Source organism: Girardinichthys multiradiatus, chromosome 7 (genome assembly GCF_021462225.1).
Source record: "Girardinichthys multiradiatus isolate DD_20200921_A chromosome 7, DD_fGirMul_XY1, whole genome shotgun sequence".
Lineage (NCBI taxonomy): Eukaryota > Metazoa > Chordata > Actinopteri > Cyprinodontiformes > Goodeidae > Girardinichthys > Girardinichthys multiradiatus.
Genome location: NC_061800.1, coordinates 26,687,422 through 26,713,078, shown reverse-complemented (window position 1 = coordinate 26,713,078; position 25,657 = coordinate 26,687,422). Strand labels below are relative to the sequence as shown.

Sequence of the window (25,657 nt, the reverse complement as noted above, 5' to 3'; positions counted from 1 at the left end):
GTGTTTAATCATTGTGTCACGAGACTTTACAAGAAAAAAATTCATTTGTCTAAGTACATTTGATAAAATCTAATATGGATTTAAAGGCACTCATAGTGCTTTGCAAAACTATTAATATCCTTGGATTTTTTTTTCACATTTTTCATGTTACAACCCTAAACTTCAGTGTATTTATTGGGTGGGATTCTAGAGCAGACCAACACAAAGTAGTGCATTACTGTAAAGTGTAAGTAAAGTTATACATGGTTTGGGTACATGCTTTCAGTTAGATTTAGGTCTGGCTTTGACTAGGCTCATTCTAACACATCAATATTATTTAATCAAAGTCATTCCATGGTAGCTCTAGCAGTATGTTTAATGCCGTCCTGCTCAAAGTTAAACCTCTGCCCCAGTTTCAAGCTTTTTGCAGCCTCTAACTTGTTTTCTTGCAGGATTGCCCTGTTTTTAGCTCCAACCATCATCTTATTATCTCTGACTATTTTCCCTGTCTCTGCTGAAGAAAAGCAGCCTTGCCACCACCTTGTTTCACTGTGGGGATGGTGTGTTCAGTGTAAATTGTAGTGCTAGTTGTTTGCTACACATAACGCTTTGCATGTAGGTGAAAAATTCAAGCAGGGCCTCATCTGAGCAGAGCACCTTCTTCCACATGTTTCTTCTTTTTGTTTTAGTGCACAACTATAACAGACAGATTCTGCAAATTTACTTGTGAATCTCTGTCTCTTCCAGAATCACTATGGGCCTATTGACTGCTTTCCTGAATAATGCTCTCCTTGCTCAGCCTGTCAGTTTAGGTGCTCTTCTTGCTATCTTGGTATGTCATTTGATTACCTAACCCTGCCTTTATCTTCCCTCAACTTTCTGCCCAAGCTGTGTGCTGGGTTCTTTGGTCTCCATGATGCTGTTTGTTCACTGATACTCTCTGACAGATCTCTGAGGCTTTCACAGACCATATGGATTAATGCTAAGATTCAGAAACATAAATGTTTTTACTAAATATGGATTTCTAAAAGCATTTATAAGCATATATGCACGCCACATGTCGAATTTTTCTTCCACTTCACAATTACGCATTACTTTATGTTGATCTATCACATGACATTCAAAAGACATTTGTCGTTGTAACCTGACAAAATGTGAAGAGGTTCAATGGGTATGAATACTTTTGCAATGCACTGCATTTCTTTACTTGTGTATGTTGCTGTCACAGATGTAAACATAATGCTTTCCAAGATAGCGACTTGAAACAATAAAATCTTTGATTATTTGACATAATATACAGATATTTACAAAAGTGGAAGATGCTTTGGGAAGAAACATGTCTGAACGTTTCCCGTGTATCATTTAAAAATGGGCAAAGTAATGATAGGTAGAGAAATTAAAAGTAAAATATGTGTTTATAAGATTTAGGGTATAAAACCATGAAAAGCTGTGTAAAACTGGATATTTTCATTTAAGATATGCAAAAAAAAAAAGCTGAATATTTATGGTTTTAGATAAAAGCATTCATGCAGAAACAGTTTGAATGCAAAACAAAAGCTTGAAGACTTTAAGTGTAAAAGATTTAAAGACAACCTAAAGATGTTCTTTAAGAGTCTTTGTACATTTATTTCTAGACCTGAGCAGAAAAAAGTACTATCTGCTATCATAATAAAAAACAGTACATTTAATATTCTGCATCAAATCCAAGATAAAATGTACGTGCATGCAGGAGTGCAGAGCTCATATGTATGCACCGTTGTAAATTCATTTTTGCCGGCGCCATGTTTACAAAAAACAGCAGTCCATCATTTTCAGTCCGCACGGATCCTCAAAATTCCCTCTCCTCCGCAAAACAATAATAAGAAACTGGCCCACCAGCGGCGCTCCATGGTGGCAAGCGTATGTGTTTGACCCCTGTGGGACCTATATGTCTTTTATTAACACCTGCCTGTTAGAGGAGCGCTGCGAGGCGGCTGCGAGCTGATGAGGGAAACCTGGAGCGGGTTCAGCCCGTGTCACTGGCCGTTTGCTGTTTCCATTTCACAGATGATTAATCTCTCTATGAAGACTTGGGTCGGCGCGGGCGGAGTGTATGCAGCTCTTCCTGCACTCTCTCCCGCTGGCTGCACTCTGGCTGCCTGACTAAAAGGCCTTTAGAATTCCTGCGGAGAGAGATGTGCAGAGAGTGAATGCAGCTGGCTGGGGGTCAGTGTGTGGAGCTTTTTCTGCCATTGTGTAATTGAGGCTCTGGCAGGATTTTTTTCCTCAGTTCTTTCAAAAGAGAGTATGATTGTGAAGTGCTGCAAGGGTTCGGGGAGGGAAGGAGGAGGCAGGGAGAGTATTGCAGGGGGTGGGGGAGTTTTATATGAAGGGGGAGGTCAAGTTGACAGGAACAAAAAGAGTGTGTTCCGCTAATTTCTGCAGGGCTGGATCAACAATAATAGGCTCAATTTCTTTATTACAAATTTTATAACTACCCCCTCCCATTTCCCACCCTTTTCCGCTTCCAGATCCTGTCAAGACCCAGTCTCGCCTGTGGTCTCAGCCCACAAGTGCGTCAGTGATGAATGCAGCGTACGTTGCGGTAAATGCTCAATATTTTCAGAAACAGTGAATAATTAGCGCCGCAGCTCACAAGTGCTTATTCAGTATGACTGCGCTCTGTAAAGTGCCTGAAGAAGGACCAATAATTTACACCTTTACTAACCAACTTTCAATTAGTTCCCTGCTCTTTGCAATTTTGTCTTTCCTTTTCATTAAACAGTCCCAGTGGAGCCGAGAGACACCCCAGAAGGCATTTTGTCAGGGCTTAAAGGAAGGGGTCTTGTTCTTGCCTTCCCCTGTCGAAGCAGGGCCACTCCTGCCTGAATGCGAGCTCAAGCCATTGTTCCCTTTGGCATCAGGATGCCATGCATTTAGGAAATAATTACCCCATACCCTGCTGGGTTTATTCTGTTTCATCTCCTTTAATGGCTTCTTGTTCATTCTGTTTTAACCCCAAACAGGACGTTATGTGCAAAATAAAGAGCTGGGTCATGGATGAAAAGAAGCACGTCCGCTACTATCACGACTGGAACGACAAGGAGGTCAGACTTTGATGTGAATGTCGAATTTATTAAAGTGATTTATCTTGGCAATCTTTTTATGTGACCTGAAAGTAAATCTGCTACATTCATGTTCGTATTCTTTTCTGTTAAATCTCACTTTTGTACAAGTTAATGACATCTGGCCAGTCTGATCTAGATTTAGGCTCTTCCTAGCTGTCCCCCTGCAGAGCTTATAATTTCATTTGGCTTCATTTGTCCCTGTCTGTGCTCTCCTCAAAGGCCACTTTTGAAAAGTTTTGGGATTGTCAGAACTCGTCTTTCTTTCTCCCTCAGATCGAAGTGCTGAACAAATACTTGTTTTTGACATCCAAACCAATGATCTACCTCGTTAATCTGTCTGAGAAAGACTACATAAGGAGGAAGAACAAATGGTAAGTGCTCAGAAGAAGGGCGTGGGCAGACTCGCCGCACTCTCTAATCACCACCAAAGAGCTTGTGCATTCTTCTTATGTAAGGAGTTGCATTCATTTTAACTAACTTTTCACTGATTCTGCAGTTAGCCACAGAACATGCATGTGCCTCCCTCTGCGTGCATCCGTTAGCAGGCGCATGAAGCTGACTGTAGTCCCCTGCTGGTGCAAACGGTCACATCTTTGAGAGAGATTGTGCCCGGAGGTGGCAATGAGTAAAACTCCCAACACAGCATCCAACTCTGCAAACTGTAACCGCAGCCCCCAGACTGTGCACTTCATTAAGCGCACGCAAGCATATGGTCCTCATTTTGCATCAAAATTTCTCTTTTCCATGTGATATCAAAGCAGGAGGAGGCGCTTCCAGTGACAAAACTAGCATGTGTACATTTAAAGCCAAAACAAGTGATTGATATTATCTGGAGGCGAGGCGATGAATCATAGTGACACAAATTAACTGCAGCTTTTTTTGCTCCAAATAGTTGGGGTTGTCTTCACATGTTGTCGCTGCTGCTTTACAACCTTTTTTTTTAGGGCTATGAAACTCCCACGCTTCAACACGACGACTCAGGCAGCAGTGATGAACAGATACATGCATGTTAAACTTTAATTAAACTTTTAATAAACAGAACTTTGTACAACTTGGTTTACAGGACGGTAGTCATGTTGACAGATAGGTTTTAACACTGCAATGTGGGCTTCTTGCCTGTCTCGAAAACATTTTCTCACCTGTTGCTAGAGAACTGGTGAGAAGAGATTCTCAGTTGGGTTAATTTTTGCTGCAAATTGCCACAAATAGGCATGGGTTGGTTAAAAGTGGTTAATTTTCCATCACATAGTCTCTCAGGCTTAAAGTCTTTTTAGTGAGCAGCACTGAAAAGACTTTAAGTTTGTGTGCGACTCACTCTTATATGTACACCTACTTTTATCACTGTGCTAACTTTTAGACTGCATAAGTAGGTAATTTACAGTGTTCTTTTGTATTTAATCATTTGTGCATGTTCCACTTAATTAAGAGTTACCCGCTCCTAAAAAACAATAACTGTTGAAACAAAGAAGAAACAACAAGAACTACTCAAACCTCTGTTGTTATTTCTGGTGGAGATGCTCCTTGTGGTCTTCATTTAAATGCTTTGGCAGAAATGTTTTGCAGGAATTCACAAAACTAACTATGGATCTAGGAAAACCTTCTCTATATCTTGTCAAAAGTAAATAGGGAGCTTGAAAAACTGTTGAGGGATACCACAAAGCGTCATTTGCAATCCTATAAAACTTATGTGGAAATTTGCTAAATAACTCTGATTCTAGAAAACCTTTGGCAGGATCTCTGTAAAAGAAATTCAGAATCTTCTAAAGGTTTTGCGGGAAGTCACAAACTTTATTCGTCACTCAAAACGTTTGCATAATTTGTCTAAAGTAATTTGTGATCTTGCAAAATTGTAAATGGCCTGCACTTGTATAGGGCTTGATCAAGTCCAAGGACTCCTTGTAGTGTAACACGCTACGCTACAATCAGTCTTCCACCCATTCATACACACATTCACACACTGACAGTACTATAGCCATAGCTTCCCTGGGGCAGACTGACAGAAGTGGGGCTGCCATACATTCTGCTCCACTGGACCCTCTGACCACCATCAGCAGGCAAGACGGGTGAAGTGTCTGACATGGATGGAGCGGGGGTTTGAACTGAGCCACCAACCTTTATGGGATCCTGCAGTAGTAAACTAAGACCTAGCAAAACCTTTGCGGGATATTGCAAAAGTACCTCTGAATCAAGTAAATCCTTTGCGGGATCTCTGCAAAAACCATTTGAGAATATTGCAAAGATTTTTTGTGACATCACAAAATTAACTCTGAACTTTGCAAACGTTTGTGGGCTCTCTCAAAAAGTAATTTGCGATCTTGTAAAATGTCTGGGTTATCTCACTTATGCGGGAATTCTTAAAACCTTTCAGGAATCGTCTTAATCTTGCAAAACGTTTTTCAGATTTTACCACAAGTACATTGGAGCCTTGCACAACCTTCATCAAATATCGCAAAACCCTTTCTGATATGTCACATAAAAGAAATCAGGAACTTGTATGAGATTTAAATGAAAGTAATCTTTTATCTTGCAAGACTTTTTTGGGATCTTGCAAAAATAATAGTCCTCAATGGCTAATGTGCCCTGCTGGGCTAAGTTTAGAGGGTTACCTTTCTACACAACAGCTGTTTTGTCCACAGAACCAACCATGTGGATTGTTATTGCACTTTTCCAGCCGTCCTCCAGGCTTGTTGTGTCAGGCTTACAAATAAAAGAAAAATGTACTTTTGGAGCTTTACTTGACAGCATTGTAATGCGAGAGAAGTTGTTTATCTATGATTGTTAAAATTTTCCTGTCACAGATGTAAAACTGTCAGAAAGGGGGAGGAGGAAGAGCTCATAAATCAAGTGATTCATGGAAAGACGAACATCCATCGTCAGAGGGAAAATAGTTTTTTTTTCATTTCCCATGTTTTTTTAAGGTGTGAAACAGCATAAATCTTTGATTGCTTTAAACAGTCAAACAGTAGCGCTCCCCGAGGGCTCTGCAATGAACAATGCTGACATCAAAGTGTTGACGTTTGACAAGTGATGAGTCACTTCCCTTGTCCAGAGAGGAGCTCACACCTGTATGGAGATGATTACAGGTAGATCTCGTCGGCTCTAATTGTACAATAAATGCTGCTCTCAGCCCTAATGGCAGCTAGTCTGCTGCAGAGACGCCAGACTGCCATTTGGCTGTCGCCATGCTCCCGTGTTTTTCCACCGCTGCAGTTGAGATGATGATACGGTTAAGAACTATTCAAACCAAACAGAAAGACAAATTGCATTCTCAGGTTTAATGTGCCAAGGAAAAGACGATGGATCACAGAATTAGGCAAATTTCATCGGTGGCTTTTTGGGATGCCCATTCAGGCCATTCCACAGGTTCACAAGAGTTGTTGTCATTTGAAGTGTGTCTTTGAGTGTATGCTCCCCAGTGTGATTTAGGTCAATTTTAGCAACATACCCCAGCAAACATAGTCTTTGCTCATGTTGTTGCCACCATTGACCATTTAACCACGTTTTAACGCACACATTTGCCTATTTAACAACTTGCGCTTCTGAAACCGAGTTAGATCATCTCGTTTGGAGTATGGGAACCACATACCAAGCTGCCCTTGTTTAGACAAGAATACACAGTATTAGCTTTAGCAAGCCATCATTAATGGAGGGATCAGACGAGGAGCAAGGCCTCCTTTCATCCTCAGGTTCTCTGCTGGAGACAGAACATCATTTACTGTCGAGAGGAGCACATGGCTTCAATCCTATACAGTGCATGTGTATGAGAATGCGTACATGTGCATGTTTGAAGTCTGTTTCAGAGGCGACTCCATGCTCATTTGGATGCTGGCGTAATTGCGGTGCGAAGATCAAAGGCGCGCTGGCCGAGTGATGTTCCAGAGGAGACTTTACCACACAGCCCTCTCCTCTGTGCAGAGGGGGCCGCCTGCTGCTCGCCGCTCCCCTCTAGCCATGCGCTGCCCCCTGCACATCCCCGCTCGTAAAAAATGATTAAGGCTGCATTTGTCATGTGTTTATGACTGAGAGGCATTGCGTGATAGGGAATGGCATCTACAAGAGACTGTCAAGAGGCCTTCTCCTCTGTTTGGCAGACTATTTCTCTGCTGGGTTTCCTGAAGTTTGTTTTGTAGGAAAGGTCATTAGAGCACTGCTGACGATGTGGTGGCTGCACTCTGCCCCATCATCGAAGACATTATTTGTTTTACAACCATGCGACAATTTTTATTAGTCTTTATTCTTTTTGAAATCAGATATTTATCCAATCTTCCTCCGAGAACAAAGAGCAGTTGTAGTTGGGAGAGAAAAGGACATGCTTGAGAATATTCCAGCTATATGCTGCGATGTTTTTCTTTCTAGTCATTTCCTTTTCTTTCTGCTATTATTTTTTTTTCTTTTGGACAATGTGCATTAAAGTAAATTGGAGCCTCTTAAGTAGATGAGTTGACCTTTAAGGAAACCAGCAAGGGTGACCTGTCTGTGAGTGCCTCTGCCAAGTGGTTTTCCCCGGTGAGAGGAAGAACTGCAGGGTACCATCGCAAACAGCTTTTATTAACTCTGTTAGTCTGGCTCTAGTTTTTCCTCTATGACTATATGCCAGTCTTTATGTGTGTGTGTGGCAGATTAAAGCATGTGGACTTCTCTCTTTAGTTTAAACACTTCATATTTTGTCCCAAACGTATGTGTTAACGTATTTTGTGAACAGTATTTGACACTCAGTCTGTGTTGAATTAAATATGTGTACTTATTATACCATGAAGCCACAAGAATGACATACCAAAGCTTCTAATCCCCTCTGTCATTCCTTAATCAAACACAACATTTTTATGTTTATTTCTCCATGATTTTTTGGTCATGGTGTAATTCATCTGTAGACTCTCATCAGAGCAAATCAAGATGTTTAAAAAGATGGAAAATAAGTAGACAGAGGTGTGTACTCCAGTGAACTGGAGTCACGGTTTGAGTGACTTTAGACTGAGCTTCATAAAATCACAAAAGACTTGGAATTTAACTCAGGCTTTCACACCAGTCACTCATGACTTTCCTTGGACTTGAGCTTTTTGACTTGAAAATACTTGATATTGTACACAAACAATGTGTGGCTCAAACATTTCTTGACTTCTGTGTGTGCAGAAGAGTCACACAGCATACAATCAAGTTGCAGAACAGAAGCATGAAGAAGTATGGTAACCCAACTGAGCGCCAGTCAAGGAAAAATTAAACTCATGTCATTTAATTTCTTTACAAAAAGTGTTCAACAAGAAACAAAATACAGAATGCAAACTGTGTTGGTCAAAATTTACGTACCCAGATGAACCAAATAACTCCAACTCTATGCGTTACATTAACGCTCAGCTTGGACTCCTGCTTACTTGCACTGCTTTACTTGCACAATGATCACCTGCACTGTTGTATTGCTCTTGCATCTTATACTGCTCTATATTTACTCTCACTCACTTAAAACTGTGCACTTATATTTATATTATATTGTAGATATGTTTGTACTGTTTAATTTGTACTGTATTGCACCGACTACGCCAAAACAAATTCCTTGTATGTCCAAAAACGTACTTGGCAATAAAGCTTTTCTGATTCTGATTCTGATTCTGATAACTAATTGTTGTGTAGAACACACTGATGTAGAAAAAGTATTAATCGTTTAACAGATTTATTCTATTTATGCTTTTTTGTTGAACTTATCAAAAAAAAATTTATCAGACAACAAACTTAACAATAAACGTAGTAAATACAAGCTGCAGTTTTCAAATTATTATTTCATTCATTAGGGCGAAAAGCTTTTCAAACCAAATTGGACCTATGTGAAAATGTGACTGCCTCTAAACCTTGGTGCCAACAACTGCTATCAAGAGTTTGCTAAACCTGGCAATGAGTTTTCTAAACCACTGTGAAGGACTTTTGTCCCAGTCTTCTTTGCAGAATGGTTTTAATTTAGCTACACTTTTGGGGGTTTGAGCATAAACAACCTGTTTGAGGTCACACTGTCTCTATTAAATTTCAGTCCACACTTTGAATAGGCCACTCCATAACCTCAATTGTTTTTTGAGCCAGTCATAGGTAGGCTTGCTGCTGAGCTTTGGATCATTGTCTTGCTGCAGTATTCAAGTTCACTTGAACTTAATGTCACAAACTGATAGCCGGGGTGGAATTTTGTCCTGGTCCTGAAGTAGTAAAGTAGCCACAATATCACCACCATCTTCTTGTTTTTAAATTGCTTTTAGTTTTACAGCAGATGAAAAGGAGGCACATCTTCCAAAAAGTTTTAACTTTTGTCTCGCAGTTCAAAGAACATTTTCCCAAAAGTCTTGGGGATCATCAATGTGTTTTTTGACAGCATTGAGATGAATCTTTATGTTATTTTTGGTCAGCAGTTTTTGAATTGTTGTGGATGCCATTTATATTAAGTCTCTTTCTTCTTGTCCAATCATGAACACTGACCTTAACTGAGGCAAGTGAGGGCTGCAGTATTTTAAATGCTGTAATGGGCCCTTTTTTAACCTCTTGGATTAGTGTTTGGTGTACTCTTGGAGTAGCTTTGGTAGGTCGGCCAACCATGGGAAGGTTCCTCACTGTCCCATGTTTTCTCCACTGTGGTTAACTGGAGTCCCAAAGCCTTAGAAATGGCTTTGTAACCCTTTCCAGACTGAGAAATGTCGACGTATTTGTTTCTAATCTTGAATTTCTTTTAAATGGAACAGGATGTGTTGCTTTTGGGGATCTTTTGGTCTGTTTTATGCAGGCAAAATGTTTCTATTTAAGTAAATGTGTGTTAATAATCAAGCCTGTCTGTGATAAGTGAAAAAGACCCAAAAGAAATGTGGTTAATCACAGTTAATTAATAATATAACAAGGGGACAAAAAATACGTTTTCCACATAAGACCAGGTATAAAAACAGGTATAAACAGGTATAAAACCTGCTGAAAAAAAATATATACCCCAAAACGGAGCAAATCTTTACATATCTGAAGTTTAAAGCATATACTTTTATGTAGGAAGTTACTTTAGTGTAATTGCCAGAATTATTTCTACTACGTTTTTTTTATTTCTCTTTACAGTCTGTCTGAATTATATTACAAGTTTTAGGAAGCAGCTGATTGCATTGATATCTTTAACTATTTTAGACATAAAACATGCAGCTACATACAGTATCAGTTTATTATAATAGTTTTGGAGATGCACTGTTTAAAGGTAACAGGTATGGTACTATGAAGAATCATTCTGTTGAAGTTCTGGGTACAATCTTTGAATGTGCAATGCAACACGAGCATGTTTTTTGATCAAGTTCAGTTGAACGTACTACTCCCTCTGTTACTTTCGTTATTTATTACTTTGCTTTTAGATGGCATATCTGGTAAATTCAAGGTTTATCATTTGGGGTTTGACCGAGAACTTGCATGTCTTCACTTTCCTAGAGACTTGAGACTTGAGTGGAAAGACTTGAGATTTACTTACGCAATGCCTCTCAGTCATAAACACTTAAGAAACTTCAAGTTGATTATTTAATATTAACCAGATTTGTACTGTTAAAAGATAAAGTTTACAGAAATAATGCCAAAGTATTTGCAAACTTTGGCATTATTTCAAATAAGAAACATACACTGGGCACTACTTTGGAAAAAGTGATTATAAATTATTGATAATGATGATATGATTAAACTATTAACACTTAAAAGCTATTTAAAAGCAGGTATACGGACATTATAGGAAACTTTTCAAACACTGATGCAGAATCACTATTTGGTGAAGTAATGCTCACTTTGAAAGACTCTCTCACCCTCTAAATAATGCATTATATTATCTATTAATGGTTTACAGAATATTTACTTACCGCAGTTTCATTAGTAACAGGTTATTACCAGTTTATTAGTTATTTGAAAGGGGAGCCTTACTGTAAACACAAGCAGTGCAGTTTACCTACCAACCTTCTTTATGCCATGCTGCTGCTGTGGCTAATACTCTGATACTAAATTATAGTTGAAAATAATTCACAAAAATGCCCCTTTATTTGCCATTTAGTACTTGTTAGTAAAATGTGATTAATTTATTGCAAAGCCTGTTTTATTTTTGAAAGTAAAGAAAAGATTTTCAATACTATATATTAGGAACAATTTGACTTAGGTTTAAAGTTACAGTGGAGGCAATATTTAAAGAAGGCCTGAACCAGTGGTTTAAATGACTGCATTGGATTTGTTAGCAGTTGGCAAAATAACATAAACTTTAAAGACACTTCAGTGTAAAAGTGTAGTAATAACTCTGCTTTACTCAGATCTGATACTCAGGTCGGCCTGTAGGAGGAGCGTGAACTATTAAAGTGAAGAAAGCCCTGATTTATTAAAACAGATTTGCTTCTGTTTTTGTTGCCATCTCTTCAATTTAAAGTTATATTTTCATAAGATGAATCATTTTTGGTTTATTTTATTATTTGTTCTTTAACAGCTTTACAGAACCATGAAGAAATAAGATAAGGCAAATAAGATAAGAAAAATGAAATATAAAATATTGAGATAGAAAGAAGAAAACAGCCCAAAACTTGTTAAAATATAAATAAATGTTTAAAAAATAAATAAATAAATAAATAAAATATATATATATATATTATATATATATATATATATATATATATATATATATATATATATATATATATAAATGTGGTAGAATTAGCTAAATTTGAATCATTTAAGCTTTACTCTGAAAGCACCTTGTCTCGGCTGTGCTGTACAAAAGTCTTGAGTCATCACACTTCTGTATTTTGTGGTTCCAAAGTGCCTGACTTTTATTGTAATTTTTAAGTGGTCTTTATCAATACTTCTAAATGCCTTCTGAAAATTTTTCCATGTTTTTCTCTGCATTTTGCTTATTTTTCATTATTTTTCAGCACCACGTCATTATTTTAACTTTTTTTTTTACATACATATATTTGGTTGCTATGCCACTTGACACTGACTTGTAAATCAAGCAAACATGAAAAGGCTCTTAACTCAAGAGATTAACCATTGTTGTGTCTTTGCAAAACAGACAAGTTGGCAAAGAACTCACTTTTCACCCCTTCGCCAATTTTCTATTCTATTCTATTTTGTATCTGTGTTACCATTTTGTCTTTAACTTCTTCCATTTTGTATTACCGCTTGTAATGTTGTAAAGTGATGCGATAAAATGTTAGAAAAATGCTGAAATCCCACTTAAGGCTTTCCTTTTTGTGTGTGTGTGTTTTTTTGTTTTTTGTTTTTGCAGATTCTATATTTTATTTAACCTGGCTGACTTCTGTCAAATATGATAAACTATAAAACTATAAGGAGATTCTAAAAAATAATTTTTAATCATCAGCTTTCAAAGTGGGTACAGAAGGCCTCCGTGGCGGATATGAATTGAAAGTACTGCCAAGGATAATACGGATTGGCATATAAAAAAGTATTTGCAGTTCTTTGCTAAAACAGCAAAGAAAAAAATTCAGAAAGCCTGGAAAACAATTGTTAACGTTGTTTTTAAGGAATACTGTAAATTGTCTGTGCTTTTTTTAAATGAACGGTTTTGTGGCTTACCACCCTGGGTGGCAGGGCTTAAGGGGCAGCACAATGACTCAAAAATAACTTTTTCATTGGTTGCTTGGGTTTCCTGCCACAGTCCAAAACCACGACAGCGAGGTTAATCTGTTGCTCTAAATTTGGCTTAGGCATGAGTGTGTTTTCGCGTGGTTCGGTGTTCTTTGTTATGGAACGGCAACCTGTCCTGGATGTACCCGACCTCATACAGTTTTCAATGCATCCTGTTCATCTTTTAGCTGTGGGTGGATTAGCGGCAACTACTGGGCTGGAGTGTGTTATTGCTGTCCCTGAAATGTGAAACTGAGAATAGGGGCAATTCAATTTTTTTACTGGGTAATTTCATTTGTAAATTAATAACTGACCACCCTGACATCAAACAGTTTCATATGTTTTTAGTTCTTAGAGTTTTTGAGAGGTTACATGATAAAAAAAATTCAGATTTTTTTAGGAGAATGAGCAGCTCTGTGTAACTAAGAGCCTAAACGTGACTGAGACGTGTGTTTTTGCTTTTTGTGACTGTCAGAAATCAGTTTGTTAAAAGAAAAAAATCAACACCCTGTGAATCCTTCCCATATAATCAGAAATGAGCGTAAAGGGAGACAGAGCGGGTCCCCTGCAGTTCATAATGCATTTAGACACCTGTGCAGCAACGGTATCCTTTACTCTCTTTTGCAGCCACCCTGGGAATTGATCACCTGTAAAGTCTAAGGTTTGACATTTTGCAGACAAAAGAAATGTCGGTGAGAGTCAACTTTGACTAATGATAGATTCCCATTGCTCCTGTGTCGTTGTACTGTGCTTTGAATTTTATTATTTTCTGATAAAGTTAAGAGCAAACAGGCCTGCCACAGAGAGTCTCCTGCAGCCTTGGTCGCCTTAATGAGACAAATAAATGAATTTAGTGTTGCCACATAGAGCTCCTGAAAGCTTATTATCAGGATTATTATTGAACTGTTATGAATAGTGGAGAAAAAAAATAAGATGTTGGACTGTAAGGGGGGGCGCATGATGGGCTGATGCTACATATGTCCTTGATTACCTTCCTTCGGCTTTTATTCTAATAAGTGGCATTCTTTGTACTCCCTGGGACAGCTAGACAGTCTGACACACGATGAGAATAAATATTGCATGTGGTAGACATTAAGCTGTCATCCTGAAGAAGAAAAAAAAGGGAGACGAGATGGAGAAATATGTGTGGTGTTCGTCGGCGCTACACTTTGCCTTCTCTTGTCACAATTGTCACATCTTGATGACTCCCCCTTCTCCACCCCAGCCCCCTTATTTTCTCTCACCCAGTCAACCGCCATAAATGACAGCATAGATACCCCATATAGAGAAACATTTTGGTGATGCAGATTGTACTCTTTCGGGTTTGAATTCATAATGTTTGCCTTCTCCTTATCCTCGCACACTGGTAAATACCCCTAAACACTGATCTAGCTTTGAAAATGCCACCTCGACAAACATTTTGAAGAAAATAAAACAGGGACTGGTGGTTGGTTAAGCTTTCGTGGTGTGTTTGGATTTTTAAAGTTGGGAGATTTAATGGGTGCAAATATCAAAGAAAATAAAGTTGCTTTAGAAAAGCTTGTTACCAGCACACCCTCAAGGTTTGTTAGAGGTGCTATGCTCTTAATTAAAGCTGCTCCCATTGTGCGTGCACCGTGTTCTGTTTCCTCTAGCCTGTGATTGCTTTGAAGGCTAAAAGAAGTTGATAATATTGGGGATAAAGTGTGTGTGTGTGTGTGTGTGTGTGTGTGTGTGTGTGCTTGTGTGTGTGTGTGTGTGCTTGTGTGTGTGTGTGTGTGTGTGTGTGTGTGTGGTGCTCAGATGATGATGTGTAATGCTTTCCTGTGCAGCTATGGCCACAGGGAGCAGAGAGCTTCTGCACTCTTGTCGCTCAGGAGCTCACCACTGGGAGGATGAAAAGCATCCCACAGAGACCCTGACTTCCCAGCCTCAAAAGCCACCATGAGCTCATACCTCTCATTTCTGTCTTCTAAACAGAAGAAGCAGAGGAGGGGATAGTGTGCTGCAGAACATAGATGACTTTTAGTTAATGTGCGAAATAGCTTGGGTTCAGGTGCTGGGGTCTCCACCTGCGGGCGTGGAGCAGATTTCTCTTTTGGTTTGTCAGCTTTCAGTTGCCTCTGAAATCAGAACCCAAACTAGAGGTGGTGACCCACCTTTTACTGGCTTAACTGGGCCCTCTCGTAATAAAGTCTACCTGCGTACAGACACAGGTCATTGTCTCAGGTAGAGCTGTCCCCGTACTTAAAAAAAAGTGCCATTGTTTTGCCCCTCCTGAGCCGTTTCAGCAGATCAAAGGTGGGACAAAGCCCAGGAAAGCCCCAGGCAAACAGAAAGACAAAAATTATCCCTCCTCAGGATTCCCACACAAAGAAGGACAAATAAGCTCCAGAGGGTGGCCCCCTGTAGGACGTCACTATTCAGAGCCGATCTGTTGTGGATGGTTCGATTGTATTTTTCCTCATTATTTGTAATGTGTTGTTTTAAAATGGGATCTCTGTAAATGAAACAGCCATTGAATAAAAAGCTGTTTGTTTTGATAAAAAGAGCCTTGCAAAAATATTCATATTCCTTGAAATTTTACACATTTTCCCACATTATAACCACAATCTCAATGATTTTTTATTAGGATTTTACGTGAAGGACCATCAAAAGCGGAAAGAATATTATGTATAGTTTTCAAGTTTTCTTACTAATAAAAATCATAAAATGTGGCATGCTCTTGTATTCAGCCTCCCCAGGATTTGTTTGGGGTATGTTTCTACAATATCAGTCATATTAGATACATGGTGTCAGTGAGCACAGTTTTTCCATTGGATTTAGGTCCGGGCTTTGACTGGACCATTCCAACACATGAAAATGCATGGTTCGAGACCTTTTTAGACATTTTACCATTTATCCTGAACATCTTCCCTGTCCCTGCTGAAGAAAAGCCTCTCCTCAGCATGATGCTGCCACCGCCATGTTTCACAGTGGAGATGGCATCTTTCGGTAGATGTGCAGAGTTAGTTTTCCTCCATGCATAGTAGTTAACATGTAGGTTAAGAAGTTTAATTTTGGTGTCATATGACAAGAGCTACTTCCTGCTCATGTTTGCTGTGCCCCTACATGGCTTGAAGCAAATTGCATATAGGACTTCTTGTGGATTTCTTTTAATGTTTGCTTCTTCTTGCCACTCTTGCCAATCATTTCTTAAAGGCTAGATTGCACAACGAATACTTGCTCTCCCACCAGAGCTGTTGATCTATTCAGCTTCTCCAGAGTTACCATAGTCCTCCCTGTTGCTTGCTGTGTTCCTTGATCTTCATGATGGTGTTTGTTCATTAATGTTGTATAACAAACCTCTGAGGCCTTCACAGAATCGCTGGATTTATATTGAGATTTACATTACATTACATACATACAAAATTGTAAGGTGACTTCTGAAGGTAATTGATTGCAGTGGATTATAATTAGGGGTATCGGAGTATAGCTGTCTGCAATACAAATGCACACCACACTTTTCAAATCTTTCCTTCCCCTTTATAATTATGTGCTACTGTGTGTTGGTCCTTCACTAAAAGTGTGTGTAGAAAGGTTTAGGATGTATGAGGGTTTTTGCAAGGCACTGAAAGATGAACGCGATACTTTCATAAAGACCTGTTTTACTCGTTTAAATAGAAACTATGCATGCATGGTGTATATTTCAGAAAAGTTTGCTCAAATCATGAGCGGCAGAAGGAGTATTCTGAGTATGATCTGAAAGTAAAGCAGCAAACATGGCTCGCGCCTTTGCCTTGTTTGAAGCCTTCATGCCACTGAATGATTAGCAGAAATAATGTCCCTGTCACCCTTAATCACATTAAAACGTGGTTAACATTTAATTTTTCCCACTTGATATGCAAAAATTTCCACTTGATTTGCAGCCGAGGCCATTGAAGTTCCATTATAAAGAGAATAAAAATTTCAGGCATCATTTGTTCAGAGGGGGATATCAGGACCAGAAAGTGCTGAATCTGTCTATTAGCAGAGCAGTGAGAGATGGCACTCAGCATTGGGACATAATGGGAGACTGACAAGAGACACTTACACTCAAACAGTCTTTCTTCAGACTTGTAGAAGCTTTCAAAAGTGAATCTAACTAAAGGAATGGGTTATTCATAGCTTTCATTGTTGGATTTATAAAATCTATCTAAAAGAGAATAAATTAGATTGTAAATCTGCACAAAAACACATGAAAGATGAACTGAAGCAAGGTTTACATAAATATTTTATAAAATTTGAACATCCACATAAATAATTGGAAGCTACACAGAGACACATAGCAAAAGTAAGTACAGGATGTAGTGGTGATGCTGACAGAACTGGTTTCAGGCGCCCTGTTGACGGTGCATCAAAGCTCTTAATTGACAGCGCTTTGTTTCGGGAGTTGAGGCAAGGGGGTGTTTCATGTTCCCTCATAGCAAGGTGTTTGTCTGCTCCCATGTCACTCAGTGCAAGGACCCAGAGACCCCCGATGCTCATTTGTGGCTCGCATTCTCCATCTCGGCTTCACATTATTAAAATCATCCCTCAGCCCTCCACCAATAACCTCTTTGTTACCCGGCCGGCTCGCTCGGCTCTGTCAAAGTCTTCACCAATTACAGTCCCAGGTACAATGGTCTATTCAAAGGATCACAGCCCTTGACTGGTGTGGAGAGAGTGATTTGTGAATCATTATTCAAGCCGCCTGAGGAGAACGCAATACCTGAGGAATGCAAATAACATGCCACCAAATAGATAGCTGTGCCGCTAAAAGTGACAAACTACAGCTGTTATTATCTAAGATTGGACCCCCCCGCCTCGGAGCACCCCTCCATATCCTATGTTTTGAGGCTTTTTCGGCTTTTTCTTACTTTCCTGTAAGACTTTGGTTACCACTTTTATTCAAAATGCAGAAAGAAAAGGGAAATATTAGGTTATGTCTCTTAATAGCTGTGCATGTAAACTGAGAAACAAACTGACACTTAAACAGCATTCAGTCAAAGCAAATGGCGCCGTCCTTGTGTGTGCTACCCTTTTATATGTTGTATATTGATAATCATTAGGTAGAGGCAATGATCTGGTGCTGCGGGCAATAACGCTGGGGACATTGTTATTGGAACAGATCTGATATTGAGGCGCTCTGGGTTCCTCCCAGTCTTTGATTCCTTATGGAGCCTTTAAAAAGGAAACCTGGATTACACATAATGACAGGGACCCCCTCAGAATCAATCCGGGGCCCGGGTGTCGACGTGTGAAAATGGATTTGTGCAATGCTGCTCTTCGCGATCTGTCCAATCCCAGCCTTGGAGCTTGTGGGCTAATCTCATAATTGCCCTTACCCCATTGTATTGTTCTGACTGAGCGTTGCCATTAAATGTGAGGATATCTTTGTCCTACAATGTCAGGTGTTCTGCTGGAACTGGAAGACAAAACAAAATGTTACAAAGACATTTAAAAGTAAGGAAACACTTAGTGCTTATTTGTTCTTTACCCTCCAGGCTCTAGGCTAAATGTTTATTTAACACCCAGCAGATAAATTCAATTTCCTCCATAATAAAACATTTGCCAAGCAGCCGAATGTTTGGGTTTTGTTACCTGTGGAAATATTAGTTATATTTCAGAGGGAAACTGCATGCTTTTTACTTACCATTTATTTGATTACAATGGATTTTTTGATAGATACATAGCCCCCTAAAAAAACATTAAATTGTACACTTTATTTATACCTCCCATATTGTTTACATCCCATCCCATCCTATTTCTCCATATGTGCTGGCAAGTTTTACTTTGTTTCTTGCCAAGTCTTGTTTGTCACAGTTCCAGCTGTTTTAAGCTGTGTAGTTACTGCTCTGACTGTATTATAAGAACAGATTTAGGCCAGCAGCTGTTTTTTTTAGCCCTTTTTAGACTTATTAAAATCAGCATACTTACTTGAACGACACGTGGCTAAGGCTACATTCATACTACATGTCCAGCAATAGGTGAGATTTGGATTTGTTTGCACGATTGTTGACAGAATAATTCAAATGTGAATCAAGCTCCAGTGTGAACAGCATACACAGAAGAACATTTGACGTCATACGTGGTGCGGTTTGTTGACGGAAGGATGCAACACCGTTTAGTGTGTATCAGACACAATTCTGACAGCCTCCATCTATGGCATCTGTCATGCTTTTCTCATCCATTGCTTGTGTTTGATGGGACTGCTCCCCATTTCTACTGTTCTGTGTATAGTGTACTGTGTCAATAGTTTATTAAGATATAAGCCATCAGAAGAGCAAATAATAATAATAAGCAAATCCGTTTAGATTTGCAATATTTCCTATTTATTTCAGTACTTCAACACAGAGAGTGAAATTAATATCTTATATAGATTTAATAAATAGTGAAATATTTTTTTCTGTTGTTTTTATTCTAATGATTATCGCCAAAATTCAGCTTCTCAGAAAAGTAGAATATACCAAAAGAAAAAAAACTTCTTTCAGAAAATCTGTGCATGTGATGGCCTACTTAATCATGAGGAAGACTGTTCACTGTCGTGGTACGACATTTTGGACTTTGTTGTGGTCTTGTGTTTTCAACTTTTCATTTAGTTTGGGTTTTTGTGTAGTTCCTTTAGTGGTTGCTTTCCTAAAACTATAACAAGTAATAGGAAAGCAACCACTAAAGCGACCACTAGTTCCTTTAGTGGTTGCTTTCCTATTACTTGTTATAGTTTTCTTATTATTATGATTATTATTATATTTGTTGCTCTAGTTCCCTTGTCTTCCTTGTGTTCTCTAGTTTAGTTTTCTCATTCAGTATCTCTGTGTTTATTTATGGTTTGGTATTTTGTTCACCTTGCACTCTTCTAGTTTACTGTTTACTTTCTCTTGTTTCTCCTCGTCTTGGTTCCCCTTCTGTGGTTTATTCTATTCTGTGTTAGTTCCCATTTTTCTGTTCTTTTTAGCATAGTTCCTTATGTTTAGTTTCTATAGTTCTAGTTCTCCCTCCTGATAGGTTAGCTTTAGTTATTGTTTACTTTTATTCTAGTTCTCTGTCTCCTTTCTAGTTAATTGAGTCAGTGTGGCTTTCGGTTTGTTTACTTTTGTAATCAGGGTCTCTTTATGAATTCTTTGTTTATTCTTAGGTTGCCAGGTCTTAGGTTGTTGTTCTTCTGTTTCCCTGTTTCCTTTAGTTCATGATTATTCTAGTTTTCTTATGCTTCATTTGGTTATTTATCTTTGTCTATAGGTTTTTAGGTCTGTGTCTCTTTATTGTTTATTAGTCCCTTTGCCATGTTTTAGTCTATGTATTAGTTCCATCTGTTCCTCCAGCCTCCTTGTCACACCTGTTCTTAGTTCCTTTGATTATCTGCCTTTGTCTCCCTCGGTGTATTAGTTGGTCTGTGTTCTTAGTTCCTCACTGATTCCTTCCGTTCACCACCCCGTTCACTACCCTCGCCTAAGTACGGTGTCTACTATGTTCCTGCAGAATAAACTTTGTAAGTTTTTGGATTTTCATCTTGTGTTGTACCTGCAGTGTTTTTTGCTACGTTTTGGATTATTCTTTGAATAAAGAAGAAGACTCCTTTAAACATGCTGCTGCCTAGCTCTTGTCTGCGCTTTGGTCAATCTAAACCTCAGAACGCGACATTCACATAGTGTTGTGTCCAAGCATTGCATTAGAAAATGAAGTGGAAGGAAAACCTGCTGTTCCTCATGATTTTGTACACCATGACATGGACAAAATATAACATTTTTGTATTGAAAATCTTTTTCCTATTGGTCTTATGTGCTATTCTAATTTGTAAGAGACATATTTTTTAGTTTGCATTAGCTATAAGCGTCAACATAAACACAAATATTTTATTTATATGTTTCATTTTTTTCAAATTGAATCACTGAAATAGATTAACTACTTTATGATTTTCTAATTTATTGTAACGCACCTGTATTTATAGCTAAGGCAGAGCAAAACCCCGCATCTAATTAGACAACAAAAAAAAGTTAATTGTTCCTTTTTCAGTAAAATTACAAAACGGCTTTATTTATCTATATCGGCATGCTTGGTGGGACACTTATGATTAAAAAAACAAAAATGATCATAGAAAAAGAATAAATATACTCGAGTTAAAAGTTTAATTAGATTTAATTAAAAATGAATTTATGTTATGTTGTTTTACACATTTTTATTACAAATACCAATAATTATGGGGACTTCTATAACCTATTAAACTCTGAGCTATTTTTTGGAACATACAACTGTAAAAAATATTCTCAGAATCAATATGTTTTCAAACCAAATTAAGTGTTTTTTTTAGTTCTCTTTGTGGATCAGAAACATTAAGAACAATCAGAAATCTGAACAGATGTTTTTTCACTTCCCCCTAACCTAAACTTTGAGCTTAAGAGTAAATTACAACCTTGTAACAGGGATTCAGTGATGCTGATAAAAAATGTCAACTGTCACAAATCTGGTGCAATGGAAATTAAAAATAAAAGCTGATATTTAGTCTTACTGAATATCTGCAGGTGAAGAAAGGATATTTTAAATTGTTTTTAGCTTTATTTTTTGTCCAAAACGTACCAGTACACAGATAATACATGTATTCACTTCTGGTGGTATCATTTACTTTACAGACTTTTTTATAAAAAAATTCTTTGTGCTTTCTTTACTCCAGTTACTCCGTCAAAACAAATCATCTCTCTGAAAGACAGCCTCTTAAAAAACTATTTCCATTCTCTACTGTTCTCGTGAATATGCATTTCCAAGCCGACAAGAAATGCTTCCCTCTAAATCAAATGTTTTTGGGGCTGCTGTTTCTCCATCAGGTTGGTGAAAATCAAGGAGTGGGTGGACAGTCACGACCCCGGAGCCTTGGTCATCCCCTTCAGCGGCAACCTGGAGAGTCGGCTGCAGAACATGAGCGAAGAGGACAGACAGAAGTGCTGCAAAGAGCACAAGACGCAGAGGTTAATTAGCATTCAGTCTCCCCACACTTTATTATCAGCTGTGTCCTCCATGCACTCCTTTAATTGCATGTGCTGATAGAATAATAAATGGCAGAGTAATTACCATTATAAAGCAAAGGATCCCTCTTCTTCTTGAACAACTCAGTCAAAGGGTTTTCCTCCAAATTAAGTTTTTAACTGTCATCTGTCATCTGTAGGTATAATTATAACTTGGCCATTTTGGGTTTATTGTTCTCCTGTGAAAACCTCTATGGAGAGAAAAATTGTGACAGCGGAGACATTTTTTTTCCCCTTCTCTTTTTTCGTAGCAAAGACCGAGGCGTCGAGTTGAATTCTTAAAAATGTTAAATGGGAATACAAGCATTCTAATTAATCATGCAAACCACTGGAGAGTTGAATGTCTCATGTGAAATGAAGTGACCCATCTTGCTCACTTAATGAGTTTGTATTGGAATATACGACGCCTTGCCGCTGAAGCGAACTTTGCCTAGCCGCCGGTGTCAATGAAGTATAATAAAACATTTCAGACTCTTTGATTCTGGCTACAATTTCTCTCCACCAGCGCCCTGAGCAAGATCATTAAGGCGGGTTACGCGGCCCTGCAGCTGGAGTACTTCTTTACCGCCGGTCCAGATGAGGTCCGCGCCTGGACCATCCGGGTAAGAGCTGACCGCACCACGACGTGAACACTCACAGCATCCCATGTTCCACCCTGCTGACACCCTCGCTGATATCAAGCACTTCCAACTTTGTCATGGTCCTGCTTTAGCTAGTCATTACAGGCCGAGGATAACTTCAATTACTGGTGAGCTGCTGAACGGTGAAAGTGGGGGCCCACATTGATTGAGGAGGACAACAATTGATTTTGCCCATTACGTCCGTGAGAATGTTTCCATCCTGTGCAGATCTGCCTGCCCTCCTCCTGCCGCTGGAGATAAGGAGGCCTTGCATTGTGCCTGCCTAATCTGTGTGACGGGGGGTGTCTGTGCCAAAATTGATGTCGCTTTTCATCCGACTGTTTGTGGGCCTTGCTGGGGGTTCCTCCTCCGTGTGTGTCTCAGTTTACAGAGCCCTGCCCGCCAAGAGCTCCGTGCAATGGGATCACAGGATTTACATCAATACAGATGTCGGCGTTGCATGTTGGTATTGTGTGTTTTCTCTCTGTTTTTCTTTGTGTGGATAAAAGTGCAGCTTTAAAATGGTTGTTGATGAAAATGTAAAAAGAAAAAAATAAGGATTCATACAAATGTTTTTAAGCTGTTTTAAATCCCAATGTTACCGTGGAGATTGATTTCAATCCATTTGAAAATTAATATACATTGCTGTAATTCCTCTTATTGTTGCGCAAAGCAATTTTTGCCAAAAAGATCAGAAAAGATTTCTGAATCTCAGTCTTTCTTATGCTGACATGTTTAAAATCTCTAAATGGGTCGCTGTAAATTCATTGTTTTTAACATTTAGACTTTACAATCCATGTTGAGTAGTAAACCCAAGCAAGGTTTGCATTGTTAGTTCACCTTTCAAACTAATAGTTCAGAGAAGCTGTTTGTTTGTTTGACACATTTGCCCTTTTTTTCACACTCAGGCCATTAATAACCTCTCATCACTATAATAACCACCACTTAAAGTTCATATGAAAACAGACAAAAGCAACAAAAATAATAAAATATTCTAAAAATACCCCTTAAAATAAAATAAAAAGTCAAGTTACAACCACAAACCTGATTTTATAGATTTACATAAACAAAGTAGTGCATAATTGATACATAGTTTTCAAAATATTTATTGTACAGAAATCTGAAAGAGTGGCGTGCATTTATATTCAGCCCCCCGGAAACAACCTTTTACTTTATATTGGATACAGGAATTATAGTTGTAAGATTGAAATATTTGCCTATTCTTTTTGTAAAATTGCCCATGCTCAGTCAGGTCATCTGTGAACTGCATTTTTTCTAGTATTGCAACAGGTATGCAGTTGGACTTAGGTCTGAACTTTGACTGGGCCATTCTAACAAATGAACATGCTTTGATCCAAACCATTCCAGTGGAGCTCTGGCTGCATGTTTGGGTTTGTTGTTCTGCTGGAAAGTGAACTTCTGCCGCAATATTAAGTATTTTGCAGCCTCTGACAGATTTTCCTCAGGATTCTGCTGTATGTATCTTCATCCATCTTCCCATCAGCTCTGACCTGCTTTGCTGTCCCTGCTGAAGAAAAGAATCCCCACAGCATAAAGTTGCCACCACAATGTTTCATTATAGAGATTGTGTGTTCAGGGTGATGTGCAGTGTTAACTTTCCACAACTGATAGCCAGAGCACCTTTTTTCATGCTGGCGGTGTCCCCTAAATGGCGCTGAAGATGGTTTCTTCTGACTTCTGCAATGCTGTTTGTTCACTACTATTTTAACAAACCTCTGAGGTCTTCACAGAACTGAACAGCTCTATTTACTGACACTATATGGCACACAGGCAAACTGTATTTGCTAATTTGGTAACTTCTGAAGGCATTTAAGTACACAGTATTCAATTACTAATTTGGGTATCAAAGTAAGGTAAAATACTTGACACACTGATCAGTTTTATTTATAAGAAAAGTTTGGAAACAATTTTTTATTTCTCTTTCCACTTCACAATTCCCATAACTCCAATTGGTTGTAACAATATTCGACCATGCATATATGCCAGTATTTTGCTCCACAGCTATAAAAAAAGCTGTTTGTTACCAATAATGTAAAGTGCTTCCTCAGATTTCAACAAAACAGATCCAGAACTGTGGCCGGCTTCTGGTCAGGCCCAAAAGACAAGCCAGTCCAATTAATTTCTAGTTACACAGAATCCAGGTTCAGTTCTAGTCAATCCAGTTAATCCAAAGTGAATCCAGTGGTATAGTCAGATTTTATCCATTTCATTGCAAATATCAATAAAATAGTAAATTTATAAGGTGACAAAAGCAAGCCCAAGAAATGTAGGTATTTATTCTTGAAGTTCCTTTCTTAGGTTTTGATTGTGATATTAAAGTTTAATTTTAATCTAATTAAATCCCTCTCAACAACTTTGAACACAAAATATTTAATAAAAAAATACTACAGGATGTTTTTAACAGTTTTTATATCATTAGATTTTGAATTTGAATATAAACAGCACATAACACAAAAACAACCTATTAAAAACACGGGAAAACCAAAATGCTCAGATTGCTCCATCAAATTCCTCTGGTTGTACAGGTCAGTCTTTCCAACACATCTCAGGATGCTTTCTCTCCTTTGCATGTAATTTACTGAAGAATCTAAAACCGTGCACCAGCCTGGGGTAAAGGTGAGCTCACTTCCTGTTTTCTCACGCAGAACTCATTATGTCTCAGTCAGATGACATCATCGGATCTATCTCATGATGACTGATGTCCTTGCTATTTACAATAAAAGCCCCCGAATGCTTCAAAGGTATCCTTAAAAAACAGGCTTGTGTCTCATCGGTGTAAGTGATTACAGCAAGCCTTGATTTGTGTGCGAGGGGCATTTAGTCAGGTAAGCATCAGTGAGTAACTATATTAAGCCAATACATCTTGCATTGTAAAAACTCTGCTCAGTAATGTCATGTTCCTAAGTTCTTTAACATGCTTTATTAGGCAGCCTTGAGGTGACCATTATCTATCATCCTGCTCTGCATAGCTCTTAACTTGGACAATGTAGCTCTCCTGTAAAGCACCGAATGAAAAAAAAAAAAAAAATAACCTTAATCTATTTTTTCTCCAAATAGACAAACCTTGATGCTGATTAATGGTAGTTAAACACACAAGTACTCCGTCAGTGAGATTGCAAATAGATGGTAATGTATTAGAGTCATTAAATACGCATCATTCTTGTGGCATGAAATATGTTGACCCCAGCCTGATTATATACATAATTAAAACCGCTCAACAGCCCCTGAGCAGGGAGCGGCTCGACAGGCAGGAGTCACGATGATGCACGGCGGCAACGTCACTTATTTGGCTCATTTGTCATTTCCGCACATCATTTCGGTGCAT

General features: G+C 38.6%; 1 protein-coding gene across 1 annotated transcript in view; it reads left to right on the top strand.

Annotated features, from left to right (window-relative positions):
* The window catches only part of LOC124871526 (obg-like ATPase 1), a 65,417-nt gene that overhangs the window by 32,082 nt on the left and 7,678 nt on the right, over positions 1-25,657 (top strand). The window contains exons 6-9 of the mRNA XM_047370890.1: positions 2,985-3,065; positions 3,360-3,457; positions 21,494-21,634; positions 22,197-22,293. Coding sequence (XP_047226846.1) covers positions 2,985-3,065; positions 3,360-3,457; positions 21,494-21,634; positions 22,197-22,293 — 417 coding nt within the window. The remainder of the gene's footprint in view (positions 1-2,984; positions 3,066-3,359; positions 3,458-21,493; positions 21,635-22,196; positions 22,294-25,657) is intronic.